Consider the following 27,145-nt stretch of genomic DNA (forward strand, 5'->3'; position numbering starts at 1 on the left):
CCCCCTCACACCCACAGTATAGACTTGTATCTGCTCTGCAAGGTGCTCCTCGCTGAATAACTATAAATATTCAAGCAGAAACCTTGCAGCAAACCTCTACAACTGGTACAGCCACCAGATTAATCCAAGTTTTCATGCTTCAGTGGGGCTTTTTTTTTTTTTTTGTGAAAAAGGGTGTATTGCAACATGTGTTCCCTGCTACACAGAACAGGGAAGTGGAAACATCAGTTAATTAAAGCCATGGCAGGATGGAGAGAAAGCAGATGAGTCAGGAAGCAGGGAGGTTGCTACCAGCCCTGCTGAGCCCCAGATGGGCCCAGTTACAAAAGGGAACATGTGTGCTGAGGAGCAAATCACCAAGCCAGAGGATCCCGGGAGCCCTAGCCAGCCCTGCTCTCCCACGCTGGCCTGCAGCAGAGGTAAGAGATGCAAACATGGCACGTTCGGAGCAGTGGCACCGGTCCCAGCCGCTGCCTGAGCATTGCAGCAGCTGCGGCTGCCGAGCTGGGTGCAGGGCTGAGCCCAAGCGCTCCTGGAAGTGTTAGTGGGTGTCATGCTGGATGGAGCAGCAGTGTCGGCAGAGTCAGCTTCATGTGGGTTTTGCTGAGTTGCGCTTAGTTCTGAGCCTGCTTTAAGAGAGGGAGCAAACCAAACCCAGAGCTGGTTTCTTATTCTGTGTGCAAACAGTGTGAAGGAGCAACCGCTCCAGGACAAGGCAAGTGTGTCCTGAGAGCTCCGTGCTGATAACACAAGGACTTAAATCTGTGCAATAGAGCAGGCAGCACTTGCTGCCTGCAGGGCTCTGTGTAGGTCAGGAAAATGTCACAATCCATGATGAGAAGTCTTGAGTTCTCTGAATCAGATGCCCAGAAAGAACCTGTTCTTTTTCCACGTTCCTCTTCCTCAAACGAATATAAATAGCTACAACCCAAAATAAAGTGTGACTTCATATATACAGTATGAAGTGTATGCGAGTAGTCAAATGATGCAGAGAAAACTACACAATGCCGTGAAAGGACCTGGGCATGTTAACAGACCCGCTGTGCCTCGCCCTGTTCATAAACAAAAGAACATAAATGATTCAGTCCCGGCCCGGAGGGAAATGCATCTGTACGGCGTCACCGATAAGGTGCCTGTTAACGTAATGAGGCTTATTTGACTCTGTAGGACACTTTCCTTACAGCAAATTGTATGCTGACAAATCAGTTATGAAAAACACCAGGTAGTTAACAGGTAGCATTACACAGAAGTTTAGAGAAATAATTAAATCTTAATATGGCTGTGAACTGAGCAAGGATCCCTATTTATTATCCCTGTTTTACAGAAAAGAGGTAGAGAACCCAGGTGATCTCTTGCCACAGCTTGGTTAGCGTGAACTCAGCATCAGAAATGAGAAGTCGGCTCTCAAGGTATAATACAGTTCCCAACATTTCCCCCAAGGCTTTAATTAAAAATAATAGACAAGGACACTGCAATCTTGGATGAGCTGATATTATCAGCTCCCCTATTTTGTTAGGGGAAGCATTCTTGGTGCTCAGACTCACGCAGTGAAAAAGCAATATTGATTTCAGCCAGTTTGAAGTACTTTCATTCTGCCCAGTCCACAGCAGAGCAAAACCCGGTGGCAGTTTTACAGCCGGATGTGTAGTTTGATTTTTAAAATGCAAGCAGGCATTTAATTAGTATGATAAAGAGTTGTGATTTTCAAAATAGCAAGCTGAAAACTTTTTGTTCCTCTTATTAGAGAGTTTCCCTGCTGGTGAGAGGTTTGCAGGGCTTACCCACGGGTGGGTCTGCACGGGACAGGAGCCAGAGCCGTCCCCTGCGCTGCGGCCAGTGAAATCTGCCAAACGCAGACGCTTCAGCAGTTCTGTGTCACTCTGATTTCCCAAAGGCTCCATCCATACGTGGATTTCTGTGCTTAAGGCCATCAGCAGAGAAATTCTGCATTTTCTTTGTTCATGCCTGTCCCCTCACTTCTGCTTCCATAAAGGTCGAGAAGGGCAAACAGATAACGCTGCCTAGGTCAAAAATGTTTGTAAAAATGAGCACGGTGCTGCCAGCACAGTTTCACAGCAGCTTCGTTGCCCAGGGCGGATGATGGTTGCAGCACTGCTAGTTTTGAACAGGTCTCTAGAAAAAGCAGGACGGGCACAGGAGATGCTGTCCTCAGACCATCACAAGCGGCCTCTGCTGCGACCATGCGCCTGAAAAGGTGCAGATTTAAGATACTGATTCTGTACCATGTAAGATGTTCCTTTTCTCAGCCCTTTCCCCAGCAATTGCTCTTTTTAAGTAAAGTTTATCTAGAACTAAGGAATTCAGTTTGTTCTTCAGAAACTTCCGAATGTTACTGATCTATTCCCAAGACCGGTCTTTCAGGCACTTGCATCCATGAACCCAAATCTTCCTAAAGTCTGTCTACTTAGTAATTTATATGTTTAAATGCATAAAAGGTTCTGGAGTTATGGAAAACTCTCTTTACAGTTGTTCCTTTTGATAGCTGGCTCTAATTACACAGAGAAAACATTTTACTGTTAAAAAAGGAAGTTATTGTTGAACAAGTTGAAAGTGAAGAAGCATCATCCTGAACAGGTCGGGAGGCAACGTCCCTCTCTGGCTGTGACTGTCTCTTAGAGTCAAAGGGGAAAAAAGGGAATGAGAGGGGAAAGTTGACACTAACTGCTCAAAGGCTGCGTTGCATAGATGGGAAGACCTAGGAAACGTATTGGTGAACAACAGCAAATAGAGCACAAACCTGAAATTCAAGACTGGAGGCACAGACTACACGGAACAAGTATGCATGCATCAGTCACGTTTATTGGTGCATCAACAATTTTGCAATTCAGGGCACGTGTTTCAGGAAATACGTTATACCGACTGGTCTGCACCGATGATACACAAGCCAGAACACTATACCACCGGATTACATTGGGAACGAAGATTTCTAGAAACATTTGCCAACGCCACTGGTTTTACTGCAGTGGGAACACGGGCTGCCTACATCGGTGAAAGTCCTTGCTCGACATCTGCTCAACACGTAAACTTGGACAAGCTTTTAAAGTGCTGTTATAAGCACGAGATGGCGCGTATCTCTTCATACAACAGAACACATCTGCGAAAGGCCATGTGATTAGAGCGTGCTAGGCTCTTCTTTAATTAAAGAAGGAATTGAGTGCTGGTGAAACAGCCAGAGTGGCACCAGGAAACTAGAATTCTTTATGTAACTGAAAATCCAGAACTATGGAGATTGGTAAAACAACACCAAGAACCCAGCTTTTGGCAAGTGTACCTCCAAGGCAAACTTGTTTCCAGGACCTGTTTAGTTACTGACCTCTGTGCTGAAGCATTCAGCAAGGAATTTAATGCTTATTTTAAATTTGTATGGGAACAGGAGCAATGGGATGGACATCAGCCTGTACCTCACAGGCTTTCTGGATTGTTCTGGACATGTGACGCTATCCCCTCCCATACCTGAGCCCATGTCCCACGACACCTATTCCAAAATACTTGTAACTCACATCTTGCTGTACAATTAATAACAGTTCAGTACAAATGTATCACTGAAATGTTGTTCAGAGGTTGATCCTAATAGTACCAGGACATCATTTTTCTGATGCTTCCATAACTGTATCATTAAGGGCAGGCAAACACTGGTTGAAAGGTACTTAAAAACCCCCTCATATTTACATTTAAAAAAGAAACAGAGGTGTACTTTAAATGTATCCATATCTTACATTTTAAATAATGTAGGTACTTTCTGTTTGGGAGAGTTGAGGAGGATCAGATAAGGTTTTCCAACTCATGGTCAGTACCATAGGTTACTTGTTCTTTGAAAGAGTTTGCCAGTGTGTAACACTATCAACTTTTACAAAGATGAATTACAGCAGTTCAGTCGACATTTTTTAACCAAAGAGATTTTATTTTCTAGGCAACAAAAGAAAACATCCAAGCAGTGACATTGACACATCCCCCTTCAAACGGAGCTGATTATCTGTTAGCAGATTTCCAATGCAAATGCGATGTAGCCAAGCTAAATGCTCTGGATTAAATAAAGCTAATTTTAAAACTACTGCAACTGAGAAATACCAAAAAAATTTTTATACACACTTTCAGAAATCCATCCAGGTTACAAAGCTAAAATCTAAGTGTTGCTCCCCTAAAGTCGATGCATTTGCAAACATGGCAGACAATAAATACGTATCTTTCACTTCTGCTTCAAAGACACCCAAAGGTGTCTTGTACACCTCTCTGAGGTAGGTATTATGTCCATGTTACAGGTGGTAAGTGGTGAGGATCAGCTCCTTGTCCAAGGCATCTCACCGCTTCAGTGTGAAAGCTGAGAGTACAACTTAGGGTTGACAGTCTCTTGGTCTCATTCCTAGACAGCATTTCATCTCAAGTAGTTATAACACAGTGTAATCTTCAAGTTCTTTTGAACTGTCAGGTATTTCTTTAGGTTTATAAACATCAGCGTCCAGAAGGCTGATTTTAATGTCAGGGTTTTTTTGTCTTTTTTTTTTTTCTAATGATAAGCTAAAAGCAAAGTGGGATTTAACACTGGGAGCTAAGCGGCTTTCTATAGGGAGCTCCCAACAGTGCTAATGCGTATTTTAATACTGAATTTAAAATAAACCTGGTCCATAGTACTCTGGGTGATCCTACTCTTTATGTTTAATTATTCATGCCTCAATTCAGCAAAGCTCTTATGTAATTATGTTCCTTCTTCAGTAAGACCCAGTAAGTATGTCAAGGTCCAATTGGGAACCTCTGCTGAGAACTTCAGTGAAAGGTGTTTTTTAGAGAAAAGAAGGTTTTGCTGCACCAGGAGTTTGGCCAGATGCCTTAACAAATGGAAGCTTTTAAAACTAGGTCTTAGGTTCCACTTGGAGAGTGGGTTTCTTTCTGCCTCAGTCTGAAGATGTGCATTCTTGCTCCCCATTTGTAAGAGTGCAAGGAAGGTAACACAAAACAGCATCAGAAGAGCAGGCTAAAAATATTTTTAAATTCAGTAAAACAAGTATGTGTTGCAGGCATTTCAACAAAGAAAAAAAAAATCCCCTTCAGTAATATGCACCTTTACAGCACCTTTTAAAAGACCTCAAAAGCACTTACTGTTAAGCCCCACAACCCTGCTGTGAGGTAAGATATATTAAACCCATTTCAGCTTCCCCGATTCTGAACAGTACGAAAAGTAGGGCAGTTTACGTAGCTTATTTTGCTCTGAAAATTCAACTGCACCCTTCATTATCAGAATTAAAGTCTTGCTACTGAACAGTCATCGGTGACAAATCAAACACATTAAGGCAGAATGCAGATGAAAAAACTTCAAGCCTCCCTTCTGGGTTAGCACTCTGTCCTTCTCAAGAGGGCAAAACTTTTTACCAGCAAAGAGCGAGAACTATACCACCTTAAAGTGCTAATTTTCAGTATTTGGAATCCGGTACAGCTTAGTAACATTGTGACCGTGATATCGGCTATACCCAAGTAAAGTCTGCTTAAATGTATTTAACAGATGTAAATTAAGTCACTTGCCTAACTACTGTATTTCCCTCTTGCCAGAATTTCAGATACTATTATGAAGAAGAATCCAAAGTATTTCAAGAAACATGCCTAAGTTCTGATGCAGTGTAAACACCAGGGGGGTGGGGTGTTGATAGTTATTTTTCAAGCAACTAAAAACTACCTACAGAGGATTAATAAGTTTATTCAACACTTAACCATCTACTCATTAAAGTAGGCTATCTTAAAGCTTAGAGGCCATTTCTTTCTCTAAAGCCATGACTTCACACAAACAATACAGTCTACTTCTGATGGTAACATAGTATAGGGCAGCTTTGGAGATTCTCTTTGCATTAAAAATCACGCACCAAATGAGCAGTTTCCCTTGCAAGACTTGCTCGTGTGTGCAGCCTAACTCTTAGTATAAGTAATGCTGATACGTGTGTTTCTCAAACCCTTCAATTAGTTTAATTACCCTGAAAACATAATACAGAGAGACCAATTCAGCAACTTTGAGGCTGGATTTTACACTACTGTTGAACAAGCCTGATTTTGTATGTCTGCTCAGATCACACACAGAGTGAGATTATTTTAGAAATCGGGTTTTAGCTGCCAGTGTATACCACCTGCCAAAGTACTATAAATTAGCATGCGAGAAGATACCTATTCCAAATCCATCGGAAAAGTCACTAACTATAGCAAACCTGTGCATCTTGGCCATCATTATGTTAATATGCTTTTCAAGCTTTGTGAACGGAATTTTATGATTACATACAGCTTATCTGGAAATCCAGAATTTTATTCTGGATCAGTGAGGTAGTCGATGTAACCATCCTCATGTCTATGTCAGACTTCGCCGAAGTTGGTGTGTCCGGTCTCCTTGGCGTGTTCTCTGGCTTCCACTTGTCCAGTTAGTCCCTTCTGGCACACCATGCACCTCAGCGTGAAGTGATTCACATCGGTAAACTGCCTCTTCCGTCTGGCTTCGTCTGCCAATTCCAATGCTTGTGCAAGAACAATATCATCAGCCGTGGAGAAAATTGTCTGGGGAGGAATGTCCGAGTCAGGGATTTTACGCTCAAGTGGATCATAATGAATCCCATCATAAATTAAAAGGACCCGCTTAGTGTAACCGGCATCTTCCCCAAAACGGTCGATTCTGACTGTCTGCGTATCCACCACGCAGATTTCGCACTGGTAGAATTTGGATAAAATGGACACTTCGATGGCTCCTCCCCAAGTCTCTTCTCTTCTGATCCAGTCACAATACTCCCTGTTAGTTTTCCCTAGAACTGCCTCACAGTATGATTCGGGGTCGCTCGCTACTATTTGGGCTATAAGACTGCGCATCTCTGGAGCGCAACCCGGGTCGTAAACACCTCCCTCCACCACATAGTACACACTGGTGAAGAGACAGGAGTTATCTGCCGGTACAACCCTCCTTGCCAGCACAGGCACAGCTTCCCTAACCGAGTTAGACATCGTTCTTTTTGCAACTACAGGTGAGTCAGTCTTGGGTTTGGACGTATCCTCTTCAACTATCAGCGTGTCACCTGTCAAACAACAGAACGAGGGAGAATTGAAATACGCAGGTGGGATTTAGGGATGACACTGGCGCTCTCCCGGCAGCACGGCACCCTGACGGAACGCAGCCCCAGCCCAGGCGGCCGGCAGCACCGCAACACACCGATGGAGCGGACACGGCGACTCGGGCTTACTCACCTGGCACCTCCCGGGTCCCTGGCCCCTGCCAGCCCCGCGCGTTTGCCTCCGGCCCCCCGGGACGCGGGCAAAGCCACCACCGGCGAGCAGCAGCCCCTCCCGAGCCGGGTGTGGACAGCTGGCCCGGAAGGAGGAACCGGCCCGACAGCCGGCTGCTGAGGGGCGTGCTGGGCCGCAGCCTCTTTTAATTACGGTAATTGCAGCCGGCGGGGCAGCTGAGGCCACAAAGCGCCGGTGCCCGCCCCCCTCGCCCAGGCCCGGGCCCGGGCCCGGCCCTCACCCGAGTGGATCCCGAGGTCGCCCAGCCGCCGCTCGCCGTCGCTGAGGTCCAGGCTCCGCGGCGGGAAACCGAGAAGGAGGCGCTGGGCCGGGACGGGGACGCCGGTGAGGGCGGCCAGGGCGGCCTGCATGTCGCGGAGGCGGGAGTGGGCCGTGAGGCCGGGCAGCGGGTGGGTGCCGCTCCGGGCCTTGCAGCGCAGCCGCAGCATCCTCGGCGGGGCCGCCCCGCGCCGCCACCGCCTCCCCACCGGCCGCCTCCCGCTTCCGCTTCCGCTCCGCCGCTCCCGCCCACTCTCGCGAGAACCTCCCCGCCATTGGCCGGCCCGCAGCCAATCACAGTGCCGCCGGCTCGCGGCGCTGAAAGGCGGGGGGAGAGCGGAGCGCGCCGCGGCGGGCGCCCGGCTCGTTTGCATAGCGCGGCGTGACGTAGAGCGCGGTTTGCATCTCATTTGCATGTGGCGCGGCAGCGCGGAGCCATGTCGGCGGCGCCCCGGCACAGCGGCCCCCCCCGGGGCAGGGCCGGGGCTCTGCGCGGCGGCGACAAGAAGTGCTGTGAGTACCCCCGGCCCGGGGAGGGGATGTGCCCTTCATCTATTTACAAGAGGAATAATTATATATAATGAGGGAGATAACGGTGCGCGTTATCTTAACGAAGCCGTAGCACGGGTTCCCATCCCGCGCACCCTGCGCTCATCTCGGGGGCAGCGCTGGACCAGGTCCCGGTAGGACTTGAAAAGAAAGCAGGATTTTTTTCAAGGGGGTTGGTAACCAGTGGCTGCACACCCCGCTCCTGCCCCCCTTAGAGCTGGGGGTGCTGCCATCAGCCCCCCCCCAAAACCTGCTGCTTCCCGGGTGTTTTCTGCGCTCGCTTGGGCAGTTTTCCGACAGAACGTGACTGCTTTGCTAAAAACATCTTTCTTTTGCCCTTGACAGCTTCTGGCCGAATGGCAAATATTTGCGATGCTGAAAGCCACCTGTCAGCCCCATTAGGCACGGCCAGGCACCGCTGCTGACCCACCTCATTAGCCTCATTAGCCTCATTAGCTGGTGCTGGGGAGCCCATCGAACAGCCGGGCTCGAAGCGGGCCATTACCTGCAGGGCCATGGCAGCGAGCTTGTCCCCAGGGCACGGTGGCCGGCTGCCCACCCGGGAGATGGGTTAGCACTGCGCGGGGGCCACCTTGACTGTGGGGTTTGCTTTTTGCTCTGGGATGCTCGGCCACACTGCTGATGCTTTTGGCTTATTCTTGCAGCATGGGCTTCCTACATGACCAACTCGCCGACGCTGATTGTGATGATCGGCTTGCCCGCCCGCGGCAAGACGTACGTGTCCAAGAAGCTCACCCGCTACCTCAACTGGATCGGGGTGCCCACCAAAGGTGCGTGGGGGGGGCTGCCAGCTCGCCCCGCTGCAAGAGTTGTCGGCCAAATGCTGTCGGTCTCACGCCCTCGTCTTTTGTGTGTGTGAAGTGTTTAATTTAGGAGTGTATCGCCGGGAAGCGGTGAAGTCCTACAAGTCCTATGACTTCTTCAGGCACGATAACAAAGAAGCCATGGAAATCCGCAAGTGAGTCGGGGTCAGGGGACTGCACCGAGCCGTGGTGGTTTGGTTAGTCTCGGGTCCTGGCAGGCTTTGTGTCTGAGGGGCACAGAATTAAATTAACGCCCAGGAAACCAGGGGAGGGGGTGGTGTAGCCAGTGTGGGGGTCCTGCCGGAGGGGCTGTGCATGGGCAATGTGTGCTTGGCCTCGGGCTGGCACAGAGCAGGGGCTGCCAGCGCCTGGCGATGCAGCAGCTTATAGACACAGATGCCTTGTGGTCTCTGCAGAGCCCCTGGGGCTCTTGGTAAGGTGCAGGGGTGAGGCAGGAAGAAAAGGTATTTAAATCTCTGCTTGGTGGTGCAGAAGCCATCTGAATCCATCAGCTCTGACAATACCTGTTTCTCTCCTGCAGACGATGTGCCTTAGTGGCACTAGAAGATGTGAAGGCTTATCTCCTGGAGGAGTGCGGGCAAATAGCTGTAAGACTTCCCTGGACTAAGCATGGCTTTCCATCTGGGTAGTTCAAAGCTGCCCAGGGCGTTTGGGGACCTGGCTGTCATCCCAAATGATTTGGGGCTGCTTTAAAAGCCTTAGATAAACTTGCTCATTGCTGCTTGCTCCCTTTCTGGCAGGTGTTTGATGCGACCAACACAACTCGAGAAAGACGGGACCTGATCTTAAATTTTGCTAAAGAAAATGCTTTCAAGGTAATGCTGCTGTATTTAATTTGTGGTTGGAGTTGCTGCACTGAGGGATGCTGCTGCTCCCTGGGGCAGGAGCTCTCGAGTTTTGGCTCAGCATTCTTGACTCTCTGAAGTCTGCTTCCTTCCCTCCTTCGCAGGTGTTTTTTGTGGAGTCTGTCTGTGACGATCCAGAAGTCATTGCTGCCAATATCCTGGTGCGTGCCACATTTTCCAGGCTCTGCTGCCAGCGCTTACGGTGCGAGCTCGGGTGCTCGGTGCAAGGTCACCAGCTATGCTAGCTTACAGGAATGCCTGCAAATGCCTGGCGCTTATGTTTCACCTCGGAAAGAAGCAGCTGAGGTTTGCAGGCTTAGGAAAGCTAAATACAGTTAGTTATGTGAGAACCTGGAAATTGAATGAAGCGGAGGAGTGTTTGACCTTGAAGCGTGATTTCTTGCCGAGGGAAGGCAGGCAGCGAGCGGCTTGTGGGGACAGCTAGGAGCGAGCCAGCTGTGTCTGTCGCAGGGCCAAGCCCTTCAGCGCCTTCAGAGTCACCCTTTGTTTCCTCTCCAGGAGCAGGTTTTTCCACAGGGCAGCGTTAAACAACGCGTATTTGTTTCAAAACGGAAGAATAATGTTATTCAGGGTTGCATTTGTTCCCAGTTGAGTTTGCTTAGCTCTCACAAAGCGGCGCTGTCTGTTGATCAGGAGGTGAAAGTTTCCAGCCCTGACTACCCGGAGAGAAACAGGGAGAATGTGATGGATGATTTCCTGAAGAGGATCGAGTGCTACAAGGTCACTTACCAGCCTCTTGATCCCGATGCCTACGACAAGTAAGCAAAGCCCGGGGGTGCGTTTTCTCCTTGCCCACATGAGCTGCTTTGCTTTGTCGCTGCTCTTCTCTGGCTCAGGATGCTAGAAGGCATCAGCTCTCTGCTCTCTCAAAGCGCCATTGCTTGTGTGAAGGTGATATCCTTGGGTCCCAAGTGATGTGAAAGGATTTTTCTCTAGTGTACCACAGTGTAATGCAGCTCCTTGTTCAGGCACGGCAGCTCAGTGTCTCTTCTGGCCGCTGGAGTGACCCAGTGGTAGTGCTGATGCCTTTACTAGAGGATAAAGAGCTAGATTACACCCGCAATACACGTGCTTCGTTTTTAAAACCAGTCGTGTGGGTGTTCTTATTTTATGTTGACTCCAGAGATCTTTCCTTCATTAAAGTGATCAATGTGGGACAGCGGTTCCTAGTAAACAGAGTCCAAGATTACATCCAGAGTAAAATCGTCTATTACCTAATGAACATTCATGTCCAGCCGCGTACCATCTACCTTTGCCGACATGGTGAGAGTGAATATAATCTTGTTGGCAAGATTGGTGGGGATTCTGGTCTGTCACCGCGTGGGAAGCAGGTATGTGTTTGGCAGCACCTGGGTCGCTGTATTTGTAACGTGTTGTGTGACCAGGGTCAGAGCCAGGCTCTGCATCCGACTCTGGCGAGGGGCAGCCCCGCAGCTGGATCTTGCCGCGACAGCCACAGCCCCTGAAATGATGCTTTTGACCATAGCAGCAGCTCCTGCTCCCTCCTCACCTCTCCTGGCTTTTTTTCCAGTTTGCTCAGGCGCTTAAGAAGTTCATTGAAGAGCAAGAAATTGTTGACCTGAAGGTGTGGACGAGCCAGCTGAAAAGGACGATCCAGACGGCCGAGTCCCTGGGGGTCATGTACGAGCAGTGGAAGATTCTCAATGAGATCGATGCGGTGAGTGAAACGCTGATTAAAGCCTTTAGCTGTTCTAGGTGGAAAATTAAGGTTTGAAAACAAATTCATCCCAATCAAATCGCCTATTTCCTGTTGGCTTTGAACCGTGTGGGTGGATAACGTACTCCAGTCACCACTGTGAGGTTTAGGGTGGTTTGGTGTCACGGTGGTGGCGATGCCAGGAGCTGCTACCCCTTGCTGTGAGCGTGTCTAGCTGGTGCGGAGAAAGAAAACGGAGCATCCCAGGCATGTGTCACGCAGCCCTGGGCGTGCAGCGATTACTGGTCCTGCTCTAGTTCTTTCCGGCAAAAGAAACTGCAGGGTTGTTGCTCTGCAAGTGCACTCTTGTTTTCATCCCAGGCAAACAGGGGTTTGGAAATAAACCCAAAAGCCCATCCTCTTCAAAGCACCCTGGGTGCGCGGGATGCAGGTGCTGAGCGTGTGGCTGTGCCAGCTACGGCACCGGGCGTTTTTGTCACGCAAAGGGATCACTGAGCTCGGCCACTTGCTTTTCCTCATCTTCCTGTTGCATTGCTGTGCCTCTGTTGCGAGGAAGTGTGTGCTAACAAGTTCTTCTGCCCTCAGGGGGTATGTGAAGAAATGACCTATGCAGAAATTGAAGCCAAGTATCCGGATGAGTTTGCGTTGAGGGACCAAGAGAAATACCTTTATCGCTATCCTGGAGGCGAGGTGAAGACCCTTAAGAAATAACGATAAGATACAGTGCCCGTAAAAACGAATAACGTCTGTGTAGAAAAGACTTAATTTTAACTTCTGCCAATATTTATGTGAGAAACTGAAAACATCAGGATCCCCAGTTCTCTCTGAGGGAAGGTTTATTGTTTTCCTTTATTGTGGTGTGCAGGTGATGCCTTTCAATCCATTAATTGGGCCATTGCCTAGTCCCTTGATGCTCCGCTCGGACACTGAGGGGTTTCTGCATCCTGGCTTGGCCGAGGCCTTGGGAATCATTTTGGGAATCTTGGGAAGAAAATGATTGTGGGTGTGGTGTGGAGTCATTTCTGGTTTTACTTCACAACCCTGTTTAAACATATAATTTACTATTTTATTTGTTTTTCCTACCGCGCTCGTTAAGAATTAACAGTAATCTGAATCCTCCTGTAATCTGAGGGTTGCTGACATTAAACTTCACCTTCTGCTCTTTGCTTTTTTTTTCCCCTGTATTTACCGGATCATCCGTAACCTCTGTGTCTTGGTATTTTAACTGATATTTTCCTTGGATGTGAAACTGTGTTTATTACTACTTCTGCTTCAAGCCTCTGTTTACAGAACCCCTTGAAAAATTCCTGTTTTCTTTTTCAGTCCTACCAGGACTTGGTCCAGCGCCTGGAGCCGGTAATTATGGAGCTAGAACGGCAAGGCAACGTCCTCGTTATCTCCCACCAGGCGGTTATGAGGTGCCTGTTGGCTTATTTTCTCGACAAGAGTGCAGGTACAAAAATAAATGCATGATGTTAGGGGCTGGCTTCTCTCACTGCTTCCTATACAGAGCTTGTGGGAGGGTGGCTTTTAATGACTGTTTTGATTTTTCAGAACGGAAGAGCTGCTTAAAAAAAGAAAAAATTGCCAAAATGCTTTAACCATTGGGTTTCAGTGGTGCAAGGAGCTCTCTTTGTGAGAAATGCAGATGCGTGCGCTGCTGCTTTCCTGCTCAGCCATTGTTTCTGGGGCTGTTTTTACAAGTAGCGCTTAGATTAAAAATAGTCTCCTACAGATTATGTAAAGAAAAAGTGTTTTTTGGTGCATCAGTAACCTGGAAGGGTTGGCAGTAGTGTTGCATCTCTGAGAGATGCTCATCCCTTGCACTGCATACCTCCTGGAAGCTGGTTCCAGTCTGCTGCCAGCTCCTACGTGGAGCTCCAGTGGGTGGCACTGGAGTTTAATAAAACTTTTAATAAAGTTAATAAACTTCTCAAGTTTTAATTTAAAACTGCTGTGGGGCTTTCCCACCCGTGTGCTGCTGGAGAGGTTTCCTCTGGCTGGCTCTGTGCGTTGGGAACGGTGGGGACCATCCCGTCAGGCTGGGGGGGCCGTGGCACCCCACGGGGTGCTGGTGGGGTGCTGTGCGGAAGGTTCCCACCTGAATCCTGGGGTGAGGGGGGGTGGCTGGTGGGGGCATCCCCGGCGCAGCCCTAACACCCCCCGTAACACCTCCCTCTGCCCTAGATGAGCTGCCCTACCTGCGCTGCCCCCTCCACACCATTCTCAAGCTCACGCCTGTTGCATACGGTAAATATTGTCTTTTAATTTTTTTTTCTTGATTTTATTATTTTGGGTCCTCGTTTGTGTGCGTGCAGACCTGATGGGCAGGTTTGTGTCCATGTGCGGCACCAACCCAACATGCTAGAAAAGCTGCTTGTAGTATTTTTAACGTGTATAAAGGTTCCAGCGTATAGGTTAATATATAAATACTTTTAATGTATAAAAAGGGGGGGTTGGGGGGAACAGTGGGAGAGATGTGGGAGTGCGGGGGTGTTCCTGTCTGTGGGTGTCACCCACCGGTGACGGCTGCTTGTGCCTCCGGACTTAGATGTGGCTCTGGGGCTCAGCCAGTTACCAGTGGCTCCTCTGGAGAGCCCTGTAGCCCATGTAACACAGGGCTGCACTCTAGTGCTGAAGGTTAATGCCGAAAAGTTGGGGTTTTTTTAAAGTGTAAAATTCTGTTAATAGGGTGAACTGTTTATTTATGAGCTGTTTTATTTAAAAAAAAATAATCAATATTTAAAAAAAAAATAAAACCGGCTATTTAATAAATTACCCTTCCCCGTATAAACTTCTCACTGCTTTTTATAAAGGCTGTAAAGTGGAGATGATTAATCTGAACGTGGAAGCAGTGAACACGCACCGCGACAAACCCTCGCTGAACTCAGTAAGTCTTTGCTGCCCAGCTCGGGCTTTTTCCCTTTTCAAAAATAAATAACTAAACTGAAACACTCTCAAATACCTGCTGGAGATGACCGATTGCTTTCAGTGATCAGAAGGGCTTGCTTCAGAACTAATCCCCCAAAGCAGAATTAATTGTAGGCTGAATTAGCATGCGTCCCAGGCAGGGGGGAGGTATTTTTCCGAGCTGTTGTAGGAAGCAGAGTGGGCAAATTGAGGATGTAGGATTTAAATTCCAGGTCTGGTGCTCAGTTTTCCATGATGTATTTGTTGATGATTGTTTTATTAATTGTGATAATTTCAAAAAGACTCGCCACAATGTTTGAAGTGAGTTTTCTCAGTGTCTTGATGAGCGTCCTCCCTTTAAAGCTGTGGCTGGGGTAAGGCTGCCTCTGGGGGGGTTCTTGGGGGGCTCTCGGCAGCCCTTGGGGGGGGCTGGGCTGGCTGCTGTGCCGGTGGCTGGGAGGAGCGGAGGATTCTTCCCCTGTAAAACACACAAGAAATCCGCAGAGATGGGTGTTGGGTGCAAGGGAAGCCGATGGGGTGCCTGGACGATGTATCTATCGGAGGGGACGGGTCCGATTTGCTGCCCCTTGCGCTGCCGATCTTCAGGCTCTGGCTGGCGTTATTTATGAAATCCTGTCTCTCCCAAGACTTAAAAACCTGTTCAGCCATCCACCTGCTGCAGCAAAGCACATACCCACCTGCCAAATCTGTGGAAGTTGCTGCTGTTCTGGGCATTCGCTTCTGCAAACACCATTTTCCAGAGGGGACCGACGTGCCGGCAAATGCCACTGAGCGACTGCCTGTAATTAGCTCCCCCAATTAAAGAGCACAAACCAGCTCTGCTGTGCTAGCTCACGGAAAACCCACATGCACCACCTTTTAAGTTCCTTTGGCACATTTAGGCTTTTAGCTGCCTCTTGTCGCTGTATTTTATAAAGAGCTCTCGGCTGCTGGCCTGGGAGATGCTGATTTTTTTGTCCCTGTGCCGAGGCACCGCCAGCGAGGGGGTGGTGAAGCTGCATCTGTGGCTGGAGGGTTTGTGGAGCTCAATCCAGTTGACTGCAAGATGCTGAGCTGAGGATGTTTGGCCAGGTTTTTGTGGCTGGTCCCATGCTGATGGTTCCAGTCGGGCATTTATCGCTTTGCAACTTGTGTGCGATGCCTGCGTTGGAGTCGTTGCTGTGTGCTTGGAGAAGTTGGAGTCTGTTTTTGCTGTTCTTTGCTATTTTGGGCAACGTGGCTGCTTTGAGGGAGAAGAAATACAAAGAAGGGAAAGTTTTTCTATTTGCTTATTATTTTTTTCCCCCTAAATTGATCGCAGGGAGAAAAAAAAAGAAAATAAAAACCCAAAACAAACTAACAAAAAAACCCTAACAAAGCTGCTTAAGCAAAAAAATTAAAAAGGGAAGTAAAACTGCTAAAAAAGCAGACTTTTCAGCGGACTCAGAGCCAGGTTAGCTGACAGAGCAGGGGTTTCCCATCGCTGGTGCTCAGCTGGGGAAGGCACTGAGCGCTGGTGCCAGCGGCCCCGGCTGCCGGGAGCTTGGCAGTGCCTGTGGCGGGGGGATGCCGGAGGTGTGTGCTGGTGTGCGGTTTGGTTTTAATAAACTCTGGTTCCCCTTTTCATTCCTTATGATACCCTCCGTCTGGGATCAGAACAACCTTCCCGCCAGCCAAACCCCTGTAAGGATGAGAAGAAACAGCTTTGCGCCGCGGGCCAGCGCGGACACGGTAAAGCGCCCGCGACATTTCAGCGTTGGGAGCAAACCTCTTGACCTGCTGGGGCCTTTTCCATCCCTGGAAGCTCAAGATGGGGCCAACCAGCCGCAGCTGCAAGTGGGTGTCCAGGTGGTACCTTCCCTGTGCTCCCCCTCCCCACCATCACCCACGGCTGTCGGTGGTCCTCCCTGACACACAGACCCTTCCCAGGGTCTTGAACACCGTCTCTGCATGAAAATTGGTCTGGATTAGACTCCCTTAAAAAAAGAACCACAACAACAACAAACCAACAAAGAACCCCACAAAAATAACCCCCAAACCCCAGAAGTTGCCCCGTTAAACTAGAATAGTGGTGCCAGAGGCTTTCGCCATCAGGCTTTATGCAGGCGAGTCTCCATCAGTGCAGTAGGGTTTTGGCAGGGTGGTTAATTCTGGGTAATATCTTGCTTTCTGGTAAAAAACCACCTGATTGTAAAGAGTTACAAATACCTTCTTTGTCCTAACTTGATACTGCAGCCAAGTGTTGCTCCAGCCCCGGAGCGACTTGGTAGGAAATCTTTGCGTGATTTTGCTGGAGCCTTTTTCCCTTTGGATCCCGATGTCAGCAGCTTGTTGAACAAAGTTTGGGCTCTTTGGGTGCCCAGGTGGAAGCAGTTTGGGTTTTGGTGCTTGGTGTTTCTTCTGGCTTAAAAGCCCGTAGGCCCTCCTCAGTGTTGGAGGGGAAGCCCTGTTTGTTTCTTTGCTCATTTAAAATTGTTTCTTTGCTAAATCAGGAGGTTTTCTGTGCCTGGGAGAGCACAGGCGTAGCAGGCTGCACACTGCTGCCTGTCAGGGGAGGCAGAGAAGAGCTGGGGGGGGATTTGGGGAGGTCTTGGCTGGAGACAGCCATTGTTACAGCTCTTTAACCTCTAAAGTAGCCAAGATTATTTTATTTTTAATGTTTTCTAAGCTATTCAGTGAGCCCTGCTCCTGCCTGTTTGTAGAGTAAGTGGCCAGAGGGTAGGAGACGGGGCGATGCAACAGAGGTGAACGTTGCTGGAGCGTGATGCTGGAGCATCCCCAAAATCCCAGGGCTCTGGTGGGAACCGAACCAGGCAGGGCTTTGTGGTGGTGTGGGTTTGCCCCCCAGCAGCGGTGGGTGCAGAGCCCCTGGAGAGCCCCCTGACCGCCCGGCATCTTCACTGGTGGGGGTCTGCAGCGGGGCAGCCCCAAAGGGATGTTGTACCCTTCGTAAGCGTCACGCCGAAGCGCTGATGCTCTGGGGTGAAGGAGTGTTTAGTAAACCCTGGGCTGTGGGGCTAGCGGGGGGGAGGCGTGCTGGCGAGCAGCGACGGCACGATGTCCGTGCCTTGTATCAGCTCCTGCTGCGATACAAGCCTGCCCTGAGCTCCCTAACATGAAATCTTCGGGGCCGCTTCACTTCTTTCCTCGTTTGCTTTGCTGCTTTTACTATTATTTTAAAGTCTCCTTTAAAATGCACTACGAGCTATCCTGTGCTGTTTCTTTTTCCTTTGCAGCCTCAAGGGGGAAATGCTTGCCTGTGAGTACCACTGAGAGCAGCTGGTGTGTACTCTCTTTTGGTTTAGTAAGTAGGACTTCTCTTGATTAACGTTGCATGGAAACTGCTTTGGGGAAAGACAAATGCATGGAGTGGAAGGGGGTCTTTTGCTCTATAATAAGCTCAAGGGGGGGAATATTGTTACCAGCCTGAGCCCGCTGACCCAGGGGCTCGGGCTGGACTGACTGGTGCGTTGTGCTGGTGCTGGCTGCCCGCGAAAGTGCGTTTCGTGCTGAGCTTGCTCCATCCCTGGACCAGGACGTGGGATGGTGCTGCACTGGCACTGCTGGGCTGAGCCATGTGGCTCGTACTGAGCAGCGCTGGGTGCCGCGTGCGTCTCCTCTCTGCCAGGGATGAGGTGTGGTGATGTTACTGCTCACAGCGGTTTTGCAGGAGTCATTGGATCGTGGCCTCGGTGGGAGCGGTGCTGCTCAGCCCCGGTTCCCCGTGGCGTGAGGGAGCCGGGTGGGTTGTGTGTGTGCTTGGGAAGCAGCTGGGTGGAAAAACCCCTCTGCATGGGTGGCAGTTGTCACTGAGTCCTCACTGTCATGGTCCTCGGAGGCATCTTTAAATGGAGATGAAGAGAGGACTGCCTTGCTCCCACCCTGAGGGGAGAACGTGTCCTTGTGTGTCCCCTCCCCAGGGAGACAGCAGCCTGCGTCGCCCGTGAAACCTCAGCTTCCCTCTCTGCCTCCGAGTGAGGGGCTGGGATGAGACCTTGCCTGCTGCCCCGTGCAGGAGGGCCAGGGGTGCCCCCACTTCGCCGTGCTCCTGCTGGCCCCACACCCCTGCTCTGCCAGTAGCTGTGACAGACCCCACAGCCACCCCTCACTTGGCTTATTGGGTGTTTTGCCTCATCCAAACGCTGATGCGTTTTGTCTTGTAAAAAGCTTTTTGCAGTTCGGGTGCTGCGGCTGGGGGCACAGCAGGTCCCTGCACCACGGGGCTGTGGGCTGGCTCTTGCAGCGTGTCGCTCCTGCAGCCCCCGTGCCGCATCCTGCATGCGGTGCTGTGCTCATCCCTGCACGCCTGGGTGACCTGCAGCACCCAGCTGCTTCCAGCCCCCCTTCGGGGGCACGGGGGTCTTCCCTGCAGGAGCAGTGGGCTGTACTGGGGAGCACCCAAAGGGTGGTGGTGCCTAAGGGTGGGCTCCGAGGTGGCACAAGCTGCGTCCTCGGAGGCTTTGGGTCACTGCGTCTGGGCTGCTGGGGTGGGTGCTGAGCTGCTGCTGCTCTCAGCAAAGCTCTGCTCCCTCTGCCCCGCTGCCCTGGGGCTTGGGGCAAATCCTCTCGCTCCTGGTGCTCTGGCATCCAAGGGAGAGCTGGTTTAGCGCAAAGGAAGCGAAGCGGTAGCTGGTTCTGTCCCCAGAGGTGAGGTGTTACAGGGGACACGGGGCTGGGGGGGGGGGCTCGCTCCCCTTTGGCGGTGACGGGGTGGTCCCTGTGGTGGTGGGGCGCGGGTCTCGCTGCCGTAGGGTGCAGCTTATCTCTTCCAGGCGAGGAAGGTGCAGCTCCTACCTCTGCCCAGCTTCCTTCAGGCTTGAGAAACTCCTGCCTGAACGCATTTGCCCATTGGGATGTGCATTATTTTACTTGAATCGCACGTCGTCTTCGATGTTAAGCTCTTCCAACAATTTCCTCAGTGCGGCTGCTCTTTCTCCATCACCTGCTGCTACACCCATGTGGTAGGATGCAAAGGTGTGGGACGGATCCTGAAGCTACATGCCTCTGTGCCCTGTTCTCCAGTTTGTGACAGCGTTTTTAATAACGCTGCCGAGTTTTACTGCCTGCCCTGCCAAAGCTGCAGGAGCGCACAAGGCATCGAGCTCAGATGTTGCTGTAGAGCATCTCCCACGTCGGGATGGCCGAGCTGGGAATGGTGGGACCAGCAGCAACGCAAATGGGGAGCGTTTCACCTGAGGTTGCCTATCTCCCTGGGTTTCAGAGGCCTCAATGTTGGGATGAGGGGAGAAGAAGGAAGAACCTGATCTGTGGGAGCTTGTGATAAATGTGATAAACAGTTGTTCCTGTACAGAGTAATAACCTAGAATCAGATGAGAGAAAAATTATCCATAGGCTAAAAATCAAATCTTTCCCCCTTTGGATTTGTCTTTACCCTGAGCCGAAAGGAGCTGTGTGTTTAGAAAATGAACGCGTGTACCAGCTTGGCAAAGCTGCTTTTCTAACGCTGCCCTTCAAGTGTTTCTTTCTCTTATGTTTAAACGACTAATGCGGACTTCCTAGGAGGGTTTGCAGGTAAATGCAGGTAATTTGGTCCAACTTCCTTGATTCCAATCCAAACCTCCTTCCTCCTTCGTGCTGGTGTTTTGCTTGAGCAAGCAGCATGTGAGCAGCTGTTACGGATTACCTCTGATAGTGGTTACTTTAAGTGTAATTGTCAGGAAGGCTGTTGAGATATTTTTATTTTTTTTTAATTGCAAATAGAGACTATTTAGGGTCTGGATTTCCTGACTCTTGAATTGGAAGTGTTGATGCCCACTGTTCATTGTCAGCACGCTGGCTCCGTAGCTGTGCCATTTATTTTTTTGTTGCAAAACAGCGTGGGTTGTGTAACCAGACTGATGCCAGGGATTGATTTACACGTCGCTGTGCTGAGCAGAGCGGGCAGGGGGTCGGCGTGGCTGGAGCCCCTCTGAGCATTTTCTGCGCTCTGGGACGTTGTGTGATCAGCTGTAAGAACTCCTGGCCGTCGGATTTTAACTTGTGTGATTGTGCCTTCATAAATATATAATTTGCTTGTACAGAGCTGAGTGTTGTCTGTTGGGTCCTTGGCGAGGCAGCGGAAGGAGTTTTAACAAAACTCTTAAGTATTTATTGTGGTTAATGTGCAAAATGATTAATGTTTCATAGGTTGGTTCTGGTTGGAGTGTATTTTCCTCTGGAGAAGATAAATAAAAGCGAGTAACCCCGAGTAGCCAGCCTGCTTCGTTATTGCCTGCCGTCCTGCGAGATGCTCCAGCAAAGCTGGACTCGCGTGGTCTCGGGCTGGGGCTGGGAAACCCTTTGTGCCAAGCTTTGCCGGAGGTTAAAGGATGATGCAAAGTGTGAAGCAGCTAATTATTTGCTCAGGTAGAAGTAAATAAGTAAATCCTCTGGTGGTTACGGTCATGTAGAACAACTCTGGACCTGGTTGGATTCACCCGCCTCTGGCTGCTGCAAAGTGTCTGTCCCTGCACTGAGCTGAGCTCTGTTGTCCCCTGCTTTACCATCGCCTGACTTATCCTCGGTGTAACCTGTGCCATTTATCTCTTAATTTGTAGAGGATGGCTGGTTTAACGGTGTAGAGGTTTCTGCTTTCATCTCGGACTCGGCTGGGATTTCCGTGGCTGGGAAGAGCCCTGCGGCTGGGACTCGAGCATCCCCAGAGCACAGTGAGCCGCGCGCCGCTTTGGCCAGTAATCTCCTCTGAAATGAAATGTGTTTGGGTTTTTTTTTGTCTCTCTGTCTCTTTTTCTTTCTGAATGCTGAAATGTCTGTCCGTGAGACTGGAGAAAATGTGTTATGGAGATTTTTCAACCCTGCTTTTAAGTGAGCCAACGCGTCCCTGGGCTTTACTGGAGCATTGGTGTCCCACATCTTTCCCCCTGGTTAGGTGGCAAAGTTAACCTCAGTGTATGTGGGGACAAAATGGTCATCTTCCTACTTGCTGAAGCAGCTTTTCTTTGGAAGACGTTATCAGACCAAATCCCCAAGTTTTTATTTAACTGTTACCGTTTCCAAGGTCAAACACAGTTTTTGTGGTGTTTAACCAGCGAAAGAGCCCAGGTATCATTTGACCTGGCTTCCACAGCTGCTGGTTTGCATCCCCCCATCCCAGCCTGATCTTTTGCTCTGGGAAGGCTTTTGGAACACAGGGCGCTTGTCAGCTCAGCAAATCCTGCCAGACACCTCCTGCGAGGGGCAGAAGGGAATAAAAAAAAGCTCCTCTCCCTCTCTGGAAGCAGCGTAGCTACCAGTGCTCTTGAATCTGCATCAAGTCCTGCTTCAGCTTTGTCCCCTGAGCTAAGCTGCATCCTCTTGCTTGTTTTTCCTGGGGTTTGTGGATGTTTTTATCTATTACAACAGAAGACCGGAGCATTGCTTTGCTCAGTGTCCGGGAACAGCAGGGCTGCGTGTGTGGGGTTTGCAAGAAGCACATGATTTTTACCGATTGTCTTTTTAACGTACCAAATTTTAGCCCCACAACAAGATTTTAGACTTGCTTACGAATAAGCTGTGAATGTTGCTGGTGTATAACGCTGCCTTAAATAGCATTTTTGCTGCTTTAGTGTTGTGTGTTAGATGGTGAAACTCCCCTGCGGCGCAGCTCCCGTGATGGCTGTGTTACTTAAACCCCCCAAAACCCCAAATTTACAGTTTTTTTTCATGAGCCTTGACTTGTGTTTTGCCAAACTCCGTTTTATCCTACTCCTGCCGTTCCTTCAGTAAGGGCAAAATCCCCAGGTCGGGTGCAGAAAGGAGCATTTAGGTACGAAGCAGGAGGCTGTTCTGCACCTGCTGTTCCCAGTTGACTCCAGGATTTATAAGAGCAGCTTCTGGGACCCAGGTTGCTTATTTTAAATGTGTAAAATGAATGTTGGCCCTACCCACAGCAGGGACCCATGTTTGAGAAATGTCAGTGCTGTGGCGGAGCTCGGCAGCCTGGGGATTTTGAGCTCAAACCCAGTTGTTGTAGACACTCCCAGCACTTTAATTTGATAAAGCTGAGATCGAGGGGGCCATGGTGAAAGCCCAGGCACTAATCCTGAGCCTTTAGGATTTCTGAGGAACAGATGTGTGTGTTGATCTAAAGCAGTTCTGCCACAAAGGGACGAAATTCACTGTGTGAGAAACTGAGTTTTATTACTTTTGCTCCTCAGGCTGTTCCCACCGGTGTTTGCTGCAGCCCTCTGCAAGAGCAATGCCGTCTGTTCTTTGGTTTTAAATGTTACAGTGCTTAGAAATAAGCCGGGGGGGGTGGGGTGGGAGTGGGGGGTGGGGAAGAGGAAAAAATGTTGAAGACATTTAGAGCCTGTTGTGTGGTACTACTCGCTGTCACCCTCCAGTAATGTTAAAACGCACAAACCCGCACTGCATCGGGCTGGCTGCTCCGACAGAAACCTCCCACTTGGGGGGTAAAAAGGGCGTAGAGATGTACTGTAGGATGTTTACGCACATTATGCTGTAATACTTTGCTAAGGAGTTAATTATCTTCGTCTCATTGAGTAGTTACTGGTTGTAAGGAGACAAAAATATGTATTTTTACCTGCCAGGATTAATGAATGTAGCTGCTAATATGTTGGCGGTCATAATTTTTTTTTTTTTTAATCAGCGCTAAAAAGCGGGTGTGCAGCTTTGGATCGCTGACTGTGGGTTGCTTATTCCTGCCAAGTGGGTCCCGCTTTAGCTGCGGTCTGCTGGGTCGTGGGATGGAGCCTCTCAGCCCTCTCTGCAGACGGCAGCATTTGTGCCTCAGTGCTTTAATTAAAGCCTAACTATAGCTTTTTCCTCCTGCGTTTTACCTTTCAAAAGGTGTAAATACATGTGTCTAGAGCAGAGCGGCAGCAGATTTGTGATCATCGTGGGGGTGGATCATACCTGATGTGGCAGGTCCTAGGGTCCTGCTGAGCTCCCGGGGGCGGCCGGGCTGGGGTGATGCCAGCAAGCCCACGCATCTCCCCAGCAGGTCCCTGTGCCAGGTTTTTCCTTGAAATCACCTGATTTTCTTGGCACCACGCAGGCAAATACCCCAGAATAAACAGCAATTGCACAATGTACCTGACCTGAGGATCAGCAGCAGCTTGTGCTGTCAGTCGGACCAGAGCTGCTGTCTTGGGCTGGGCAGGTCAAGGTGGTGAAGCTGGAGGTGCAGACGTGGGGTGCAATGCTTACAAAGGCACCAAGCCCGAGTCAGGGTTTTTTCTGTATTTCCCTGACTCTCTATCCATCTGTTCTAGCAGCAGAGGTGGTGGTGGTGGCCGCTGTCACCTTCAGCGAGCAGTGGCAGGGCCACCCACGGGACCTGCATCGCTGTCCCTGAGCCATGGTCCAGGGACCGGCCCATCAGCGTTATTGGTCATTGCAGAGAAAAATGATCACTTGGGCAGCACTTCTTCCATCTCTGCTGCCAGCAGTGGGGAAAATTGGAATGTGAGGGGGGAAGAAAAGCTTAAAGCCAGCCCAGGTACCTTGAGTGTGTGTGCGCTGCCTGTCACATTAGAGCTGCCACCTCTGCAAGGCATCCCCTTCCCGCAGCGCCGCAGTGGGTGACAGGGACACCCAGCTGAGGAGCAGCCATGGGAGGAGAGGCATCGCTGCCAGCACTCCCGGGAGCTGCCTGCCCCAGGGGTATGTCCCAAACCCTCGCCCGTCATCCGCTGAAGGGTGCCCATGCCCCCTCCGCCTCTCCCGCTGCTCCTCTGCCTCTGAACGCTGGTTGCAAACCGCATCTCTGTGTTTAGTGTTTAGCGAGATGGATGTTGTGCATCTACTTGCAATTTTGCTACACTACTGCTTTCTAATGTTTTTTTTAGATTTTTTTTAAAAAAATGCAGTGTCTGTAAACTTGTGTCGTAGCTTGTGTACTTTGTGCATGTGAGCATAAATATCCCATCAGCATTTATTTACAATAAAGATATTTTAAAAAAAATATAGATCTAGTTTCCTCTACTATTTTCTGTTATTGTTTGCTATAACTATCTGTTGTGTGTTGGTTTTGTGAGATAATGATGAATTTGGGGAGTCTCTGGAAAGCGTTTGGAGGAAGAGGGTCTGCAGGGGAGGGCAGGCATCCCTGGCTGTTTGGGAGTTGGGTTGGAAATGGTGAAACTTGCACCCTGGAGCTACTGCTGTGGTTCCCCTTCCCTCATCAGTTTTAAGGGTGCTTTTATTGGAACTATCGGAGTTCAGATTTTCAGGTTTTCTGTGGAGCTGTTAGAGTAGGAAAACATTTAAATTTTATTTTTTTTTAAAGCACGTCTCTTTGTCTGGAAAAAAAAAAAGTCAAGAGGAGTAAGTAGTGTCACTCTGACTTCCAGCATCTGCAGCTGGAAACCAGCTGGTCCTGAAGGGACTCACCAGCCACAGCCTGAAGAGAAGTTACTTTGGATCTGGTAAAGGAAAACCCCTTTTATCCTGTTTCTCTTGCTGCAAACTGCGGGTTAAGGTGGCCTTAAGGGTGTTTAGCAGCCGTCAGAGCAGGAGGTGGCTCTCAGTGTGGCTGATGTTCCTGGCCATAAGCACCCTGCGCAGATGCTAAATAACCTGAGTGCCTGCAGGGAAGCTGCTGTGCTTTTTTTTTTTTTTTTTTTTCCTCACACAAATCGGCTTGTTTGGAGTCATCTGGAAAAACATAAATCTAGAAAGCCGATGTTTGTGTTTGCGATTAACTGGATTCTTGTAAATACTTAGTGGAGGTCAGGGTGTGCTCGGCAGGAATAAGGAGCCTGTTGTGAGCAAGCCCCTGCTTGTGGGGCAAGGGCAGGCAGCCCTCTGCCGCCTTTTACAGAGCAAGAAGTAAATCTGCTTCATTGCACTTTGGCCTGGACCTAGGTGAACTTCAGAAAGGTAATATATCCGCTGGATGTAGGGACATTGTAAATTTTTTCTGGCAAAACTCCTCGGATCTGGCCAAACAAACCCATACCTGTGAGAAGCATCATGGGGCGGGGTGTAAAAAGCCCATTGCCAGGTTCTTGATGGTGATTCAAGCCCCGATGAAGCCGTGCAGCCGAAGTGCAAAAGGGCTACGTGGTTACAACTCCTGCCAAAACTCTGGTTACTGGCAGATGACCCCCCCAGTGACAGTTGGATTTGGATTTGGGAGGAATTCTCAGCGAGACGAAGAGCAGCTGGGTTCCCATCAGGGACCCAGGGGTGCAGCTCTGAGCAATGCTCCCTGCGACCTCACGCGTTGTTTTCATGGGATCACATGGAGCTGGTTGAAGAAACCATGTTTTGAACACTGGCCGCAGGCTTTTTGAGGTAAGAAGGGATGAGCTCATGGTTGACATGCCCCGGGGGAAGCAGCTTTCTCAAGGATGTCCCTGGGCATCCCCTGGGGACCAGCACTGGCCGGCTGCTGTTGCTGCATGGTGGAACAGGCAGCATCCTGCTCAGCAAGGATGGTTTCAACAAGAGTTGGCAGCTCCACACAAAAGACAAACTATTACAACAGCTGCCTGGGTTGCATTCGGTTTTCGATTATTTCACTTGATGGGTTGAATAAACTACTTCCCTCTCGCTCAGAGGAGGAGTTAATGATTTATGGGTCAACTGGCACAACTCTGGTCTCTGCAGAATTCAAACTTTGCTACATGGAGCCATATCTGAGCATGTAGGCGTATGGTAGCTCCTCCTTCAGCGCGGCGGTGCCTGGACCGAGGGGACTGGCTGAGGACAGTCATTGCTTTGTCTTGTAAGAGCCGAACACGCCGGGTCTCTATCTCCTGCTGCCAGACCTCCAGGTAAGACAACTTCGAGCCGTGCAGCTTTGGGCAATGTTGCTCTTGGGAACTGGATCAGAGCATTCTTGCAACTCTAGCAGGCACTAAGATGAGTAAATTAAATTGATTTAAGCCAAGAGCTGTAAGATAAGGGTTGAAGGTAAGCCAGAGGAATGAAACAGCCAAGGGGAGTGTTAAGTTCAGGGCAGAAAGCGTCAAGACAGACTCGTCTCCAGGAGGAAGCCAGGCATTTGGAGTGTACGGAAGGTTGGGAGGGTTTAGGCTCATAAAGGATAATCCTGGATAACAAAGGCAGAGAGGACCCTTGCTCAGCTCTAGGGCTGCCAGGGTAGTCAGAATTGCACCTCAATTCCATTTTGTAAAGCAATTCAGTCTCCTGAATGACATCTGTGCTTTAGAGCTTTACTCCAGTTAATGTTATTTGCACAAAACTGGTGTGTCTTTTTGGTGAGAAACTTTCTCTCTCTGCTTGTGATTTATTAATAGTCAGGGCACGGTACTGATGACTCCAGCAGGATTTCATCTGACTATGAATTTGCTTCCAAGAGATTTGTTACTAAACAAAAATGTTCTACCCATAAGATAAATTGCAGAGGACTTTTTCCAGAAGGCATAGATAAATTCACAGCCCTGCAGACAGTAATTTGGCTGGTTGGCTGGGGAGAGCATAGCACTGGCAATACAGAGTTAAGTCAAACTTGACAAGCTACAAAATATTTATATTATGGTTTGAGTGGAGCTGTTAGTCTTTTTTTGCCTTTTCTTGTCTTTTTTAGATTTTATTTTAAAATTTTGATCCAAAGCTGTGTTCTCAAAAATGCAAATAAATGAGACTAGTGAAATACACCCTACGGGAATTGCTTAACATCTACAGTCTTCCGTCCTGTTTATGTTGTATTTTGATGTCTCTGGGTCTGCTCTGCTGGAGCCAGCCTTCCCCACGTACAGGCAGCTCTGCCGCAGCAGTCCAGCTCCGCTGCGCCTGGTCTGGGTCCCGGCGGCCGAAGCGGACCC

General features: G+C 49.5%; 3 protein-coding genes across 9 annotated transcripts in view; 2 read left to right on the plus strand and 1 right to left on the minus strand.

Annotated features, from left to right (window-relative positions):
* The first annotated feature begins 261 nt into the window (after nucleotides 1–261).
* On the plus strand, nucleotides 262–24,325 carry PFKFB2 (6-phosphofructo-2-kinase/fructose-2,6-biphosphatase 2). Of its 7 annotated transcripts, none has more exons than XM_037410221.1 (16): nucleotides 262–419; nucleotides 8,757–8,882; nucleotides 8,974–9,070; nucleotides 9,457–9,523; nucleotides 9,677–9,751; nucleotides 9,886–9,942; nucleotides 10,436–10,560; nucleotides 10,926–11,133; nucleotides 11,334–11,480; nucleotides 12,066–12,170; nucleotides 12,804–12,933; nucleotides 13,668–13,730; nucleotides 14,297–14,370; nucleotides 16,047–16,238; nucleotides 17,627–17,694; nucleotides 20,948–24,325. In XM_037410221.1, exons 1-15 carry the CDS (start codon nucleotides 311–313, stop codon nucleotides 17,651–17,653), a joined length of 1,602 nt encoding a protein of 533 aa, XP_037266118.1. In that variant the 5' UTR covers nucleotides 262–310; the 3' UTR covers nucleotides 17,654–17,694; nucleotides 20,948–24,325. The 7 variants fall into 7 exon arrangements, 5 of the variants coding, with proteins under 5 accessions (XP_037266118.1, XP_037266119.1, XP_037266121.1 ...); XM_037410222.1 differs by having other exon boundaries at nucleotides 16,047–16,226; XM_037410224.1 differs by having other exon boundaries at nucleotides 16,047–16,121.
* On the minus strand, nucleotides 4,495–7,771 carry YOD1 (YOD1 deubiquitinase). Its single transcript, XM_037410227.1, has 2 exons — nucleotides 7,505–7,771; nucleotides 4,495–7,055 (listed from the first exon to the last, which is right to left on the minus strand). Exons 1-2 carry the CDS (start codon nucleotides 7,710–7,712, stop codon nucleotides 6,349–6,351), a joined length of 915 nt encoding a protein of 304 aa, XP_037266124.1. The 5' UTR covers nucleotides 7,713–7,771; the 3' UTR covers nucleotides 4,495–6,348.
* Nucleotides 24,326–25,899: 1,574 nt separating the features above from the next.
* Nucleotides 25,900–27,145, plus strand: part of LOC119158598 — a 75,524-nt gene continuing 74,278 nt past the window's right edge. Inside the window, 1 exon segment of the mRNA XM_037410742.1 lies at nucleotides 25,900–26,131. The gene's annotated coding sequence lies outside the window, so the exon portion shown is untranslated.

Source organism: Falco rusticolus, chromosome 17 (assembly GCF_015220075.1).
Source record: "Falco rusticolus isolate bFalRus1 chromosome 17, bFalRus1.pri, whole genome shotgun sequence".
Taxonomy (NCBI): Eukaryota; Metazoa; Chordata; class Aves; order Falconiformes; family Falconidae; genus Falco; species Falco rusticolus.

Coding starts and splice junctions, on each gene's coding strand:
- YOD1 (XM_037410227.1), bottom strand. CDS start 7,712: ATGCTGCGGCTGCGCTGCAAGGCCCGGAGCGGCACCCACCCGCTGCCC. Junction 7,056..7,504: donor CGACCTCGGGATCCACTCGG/GTGAGGGCCGGG, acceptor GTTGTTTGACAG/GTGACACGCTGATAGTTGAA.
- PFKFB2 (XM_037410221.1), top strand. CDS start 311: ATGGGCCCAGTTACAAAAGGGAACATGTGTGCTGAGGAGCAAATCACC. Junction 10,561..10,925: donor GATCCCGATGCCTACGACAA/GTAAGCAAAGCC, acceptor TGTTGACTCCAG/AGATCTTTCCTTCATTAAAG. Junction 11,134..11,333: donor TGTCACCGCGTGGGAAGCAG/GTATGTGTTTGG, acceptor CTTTTTTTCCAG/TTTGCTCAGGCGCTTAAGAA.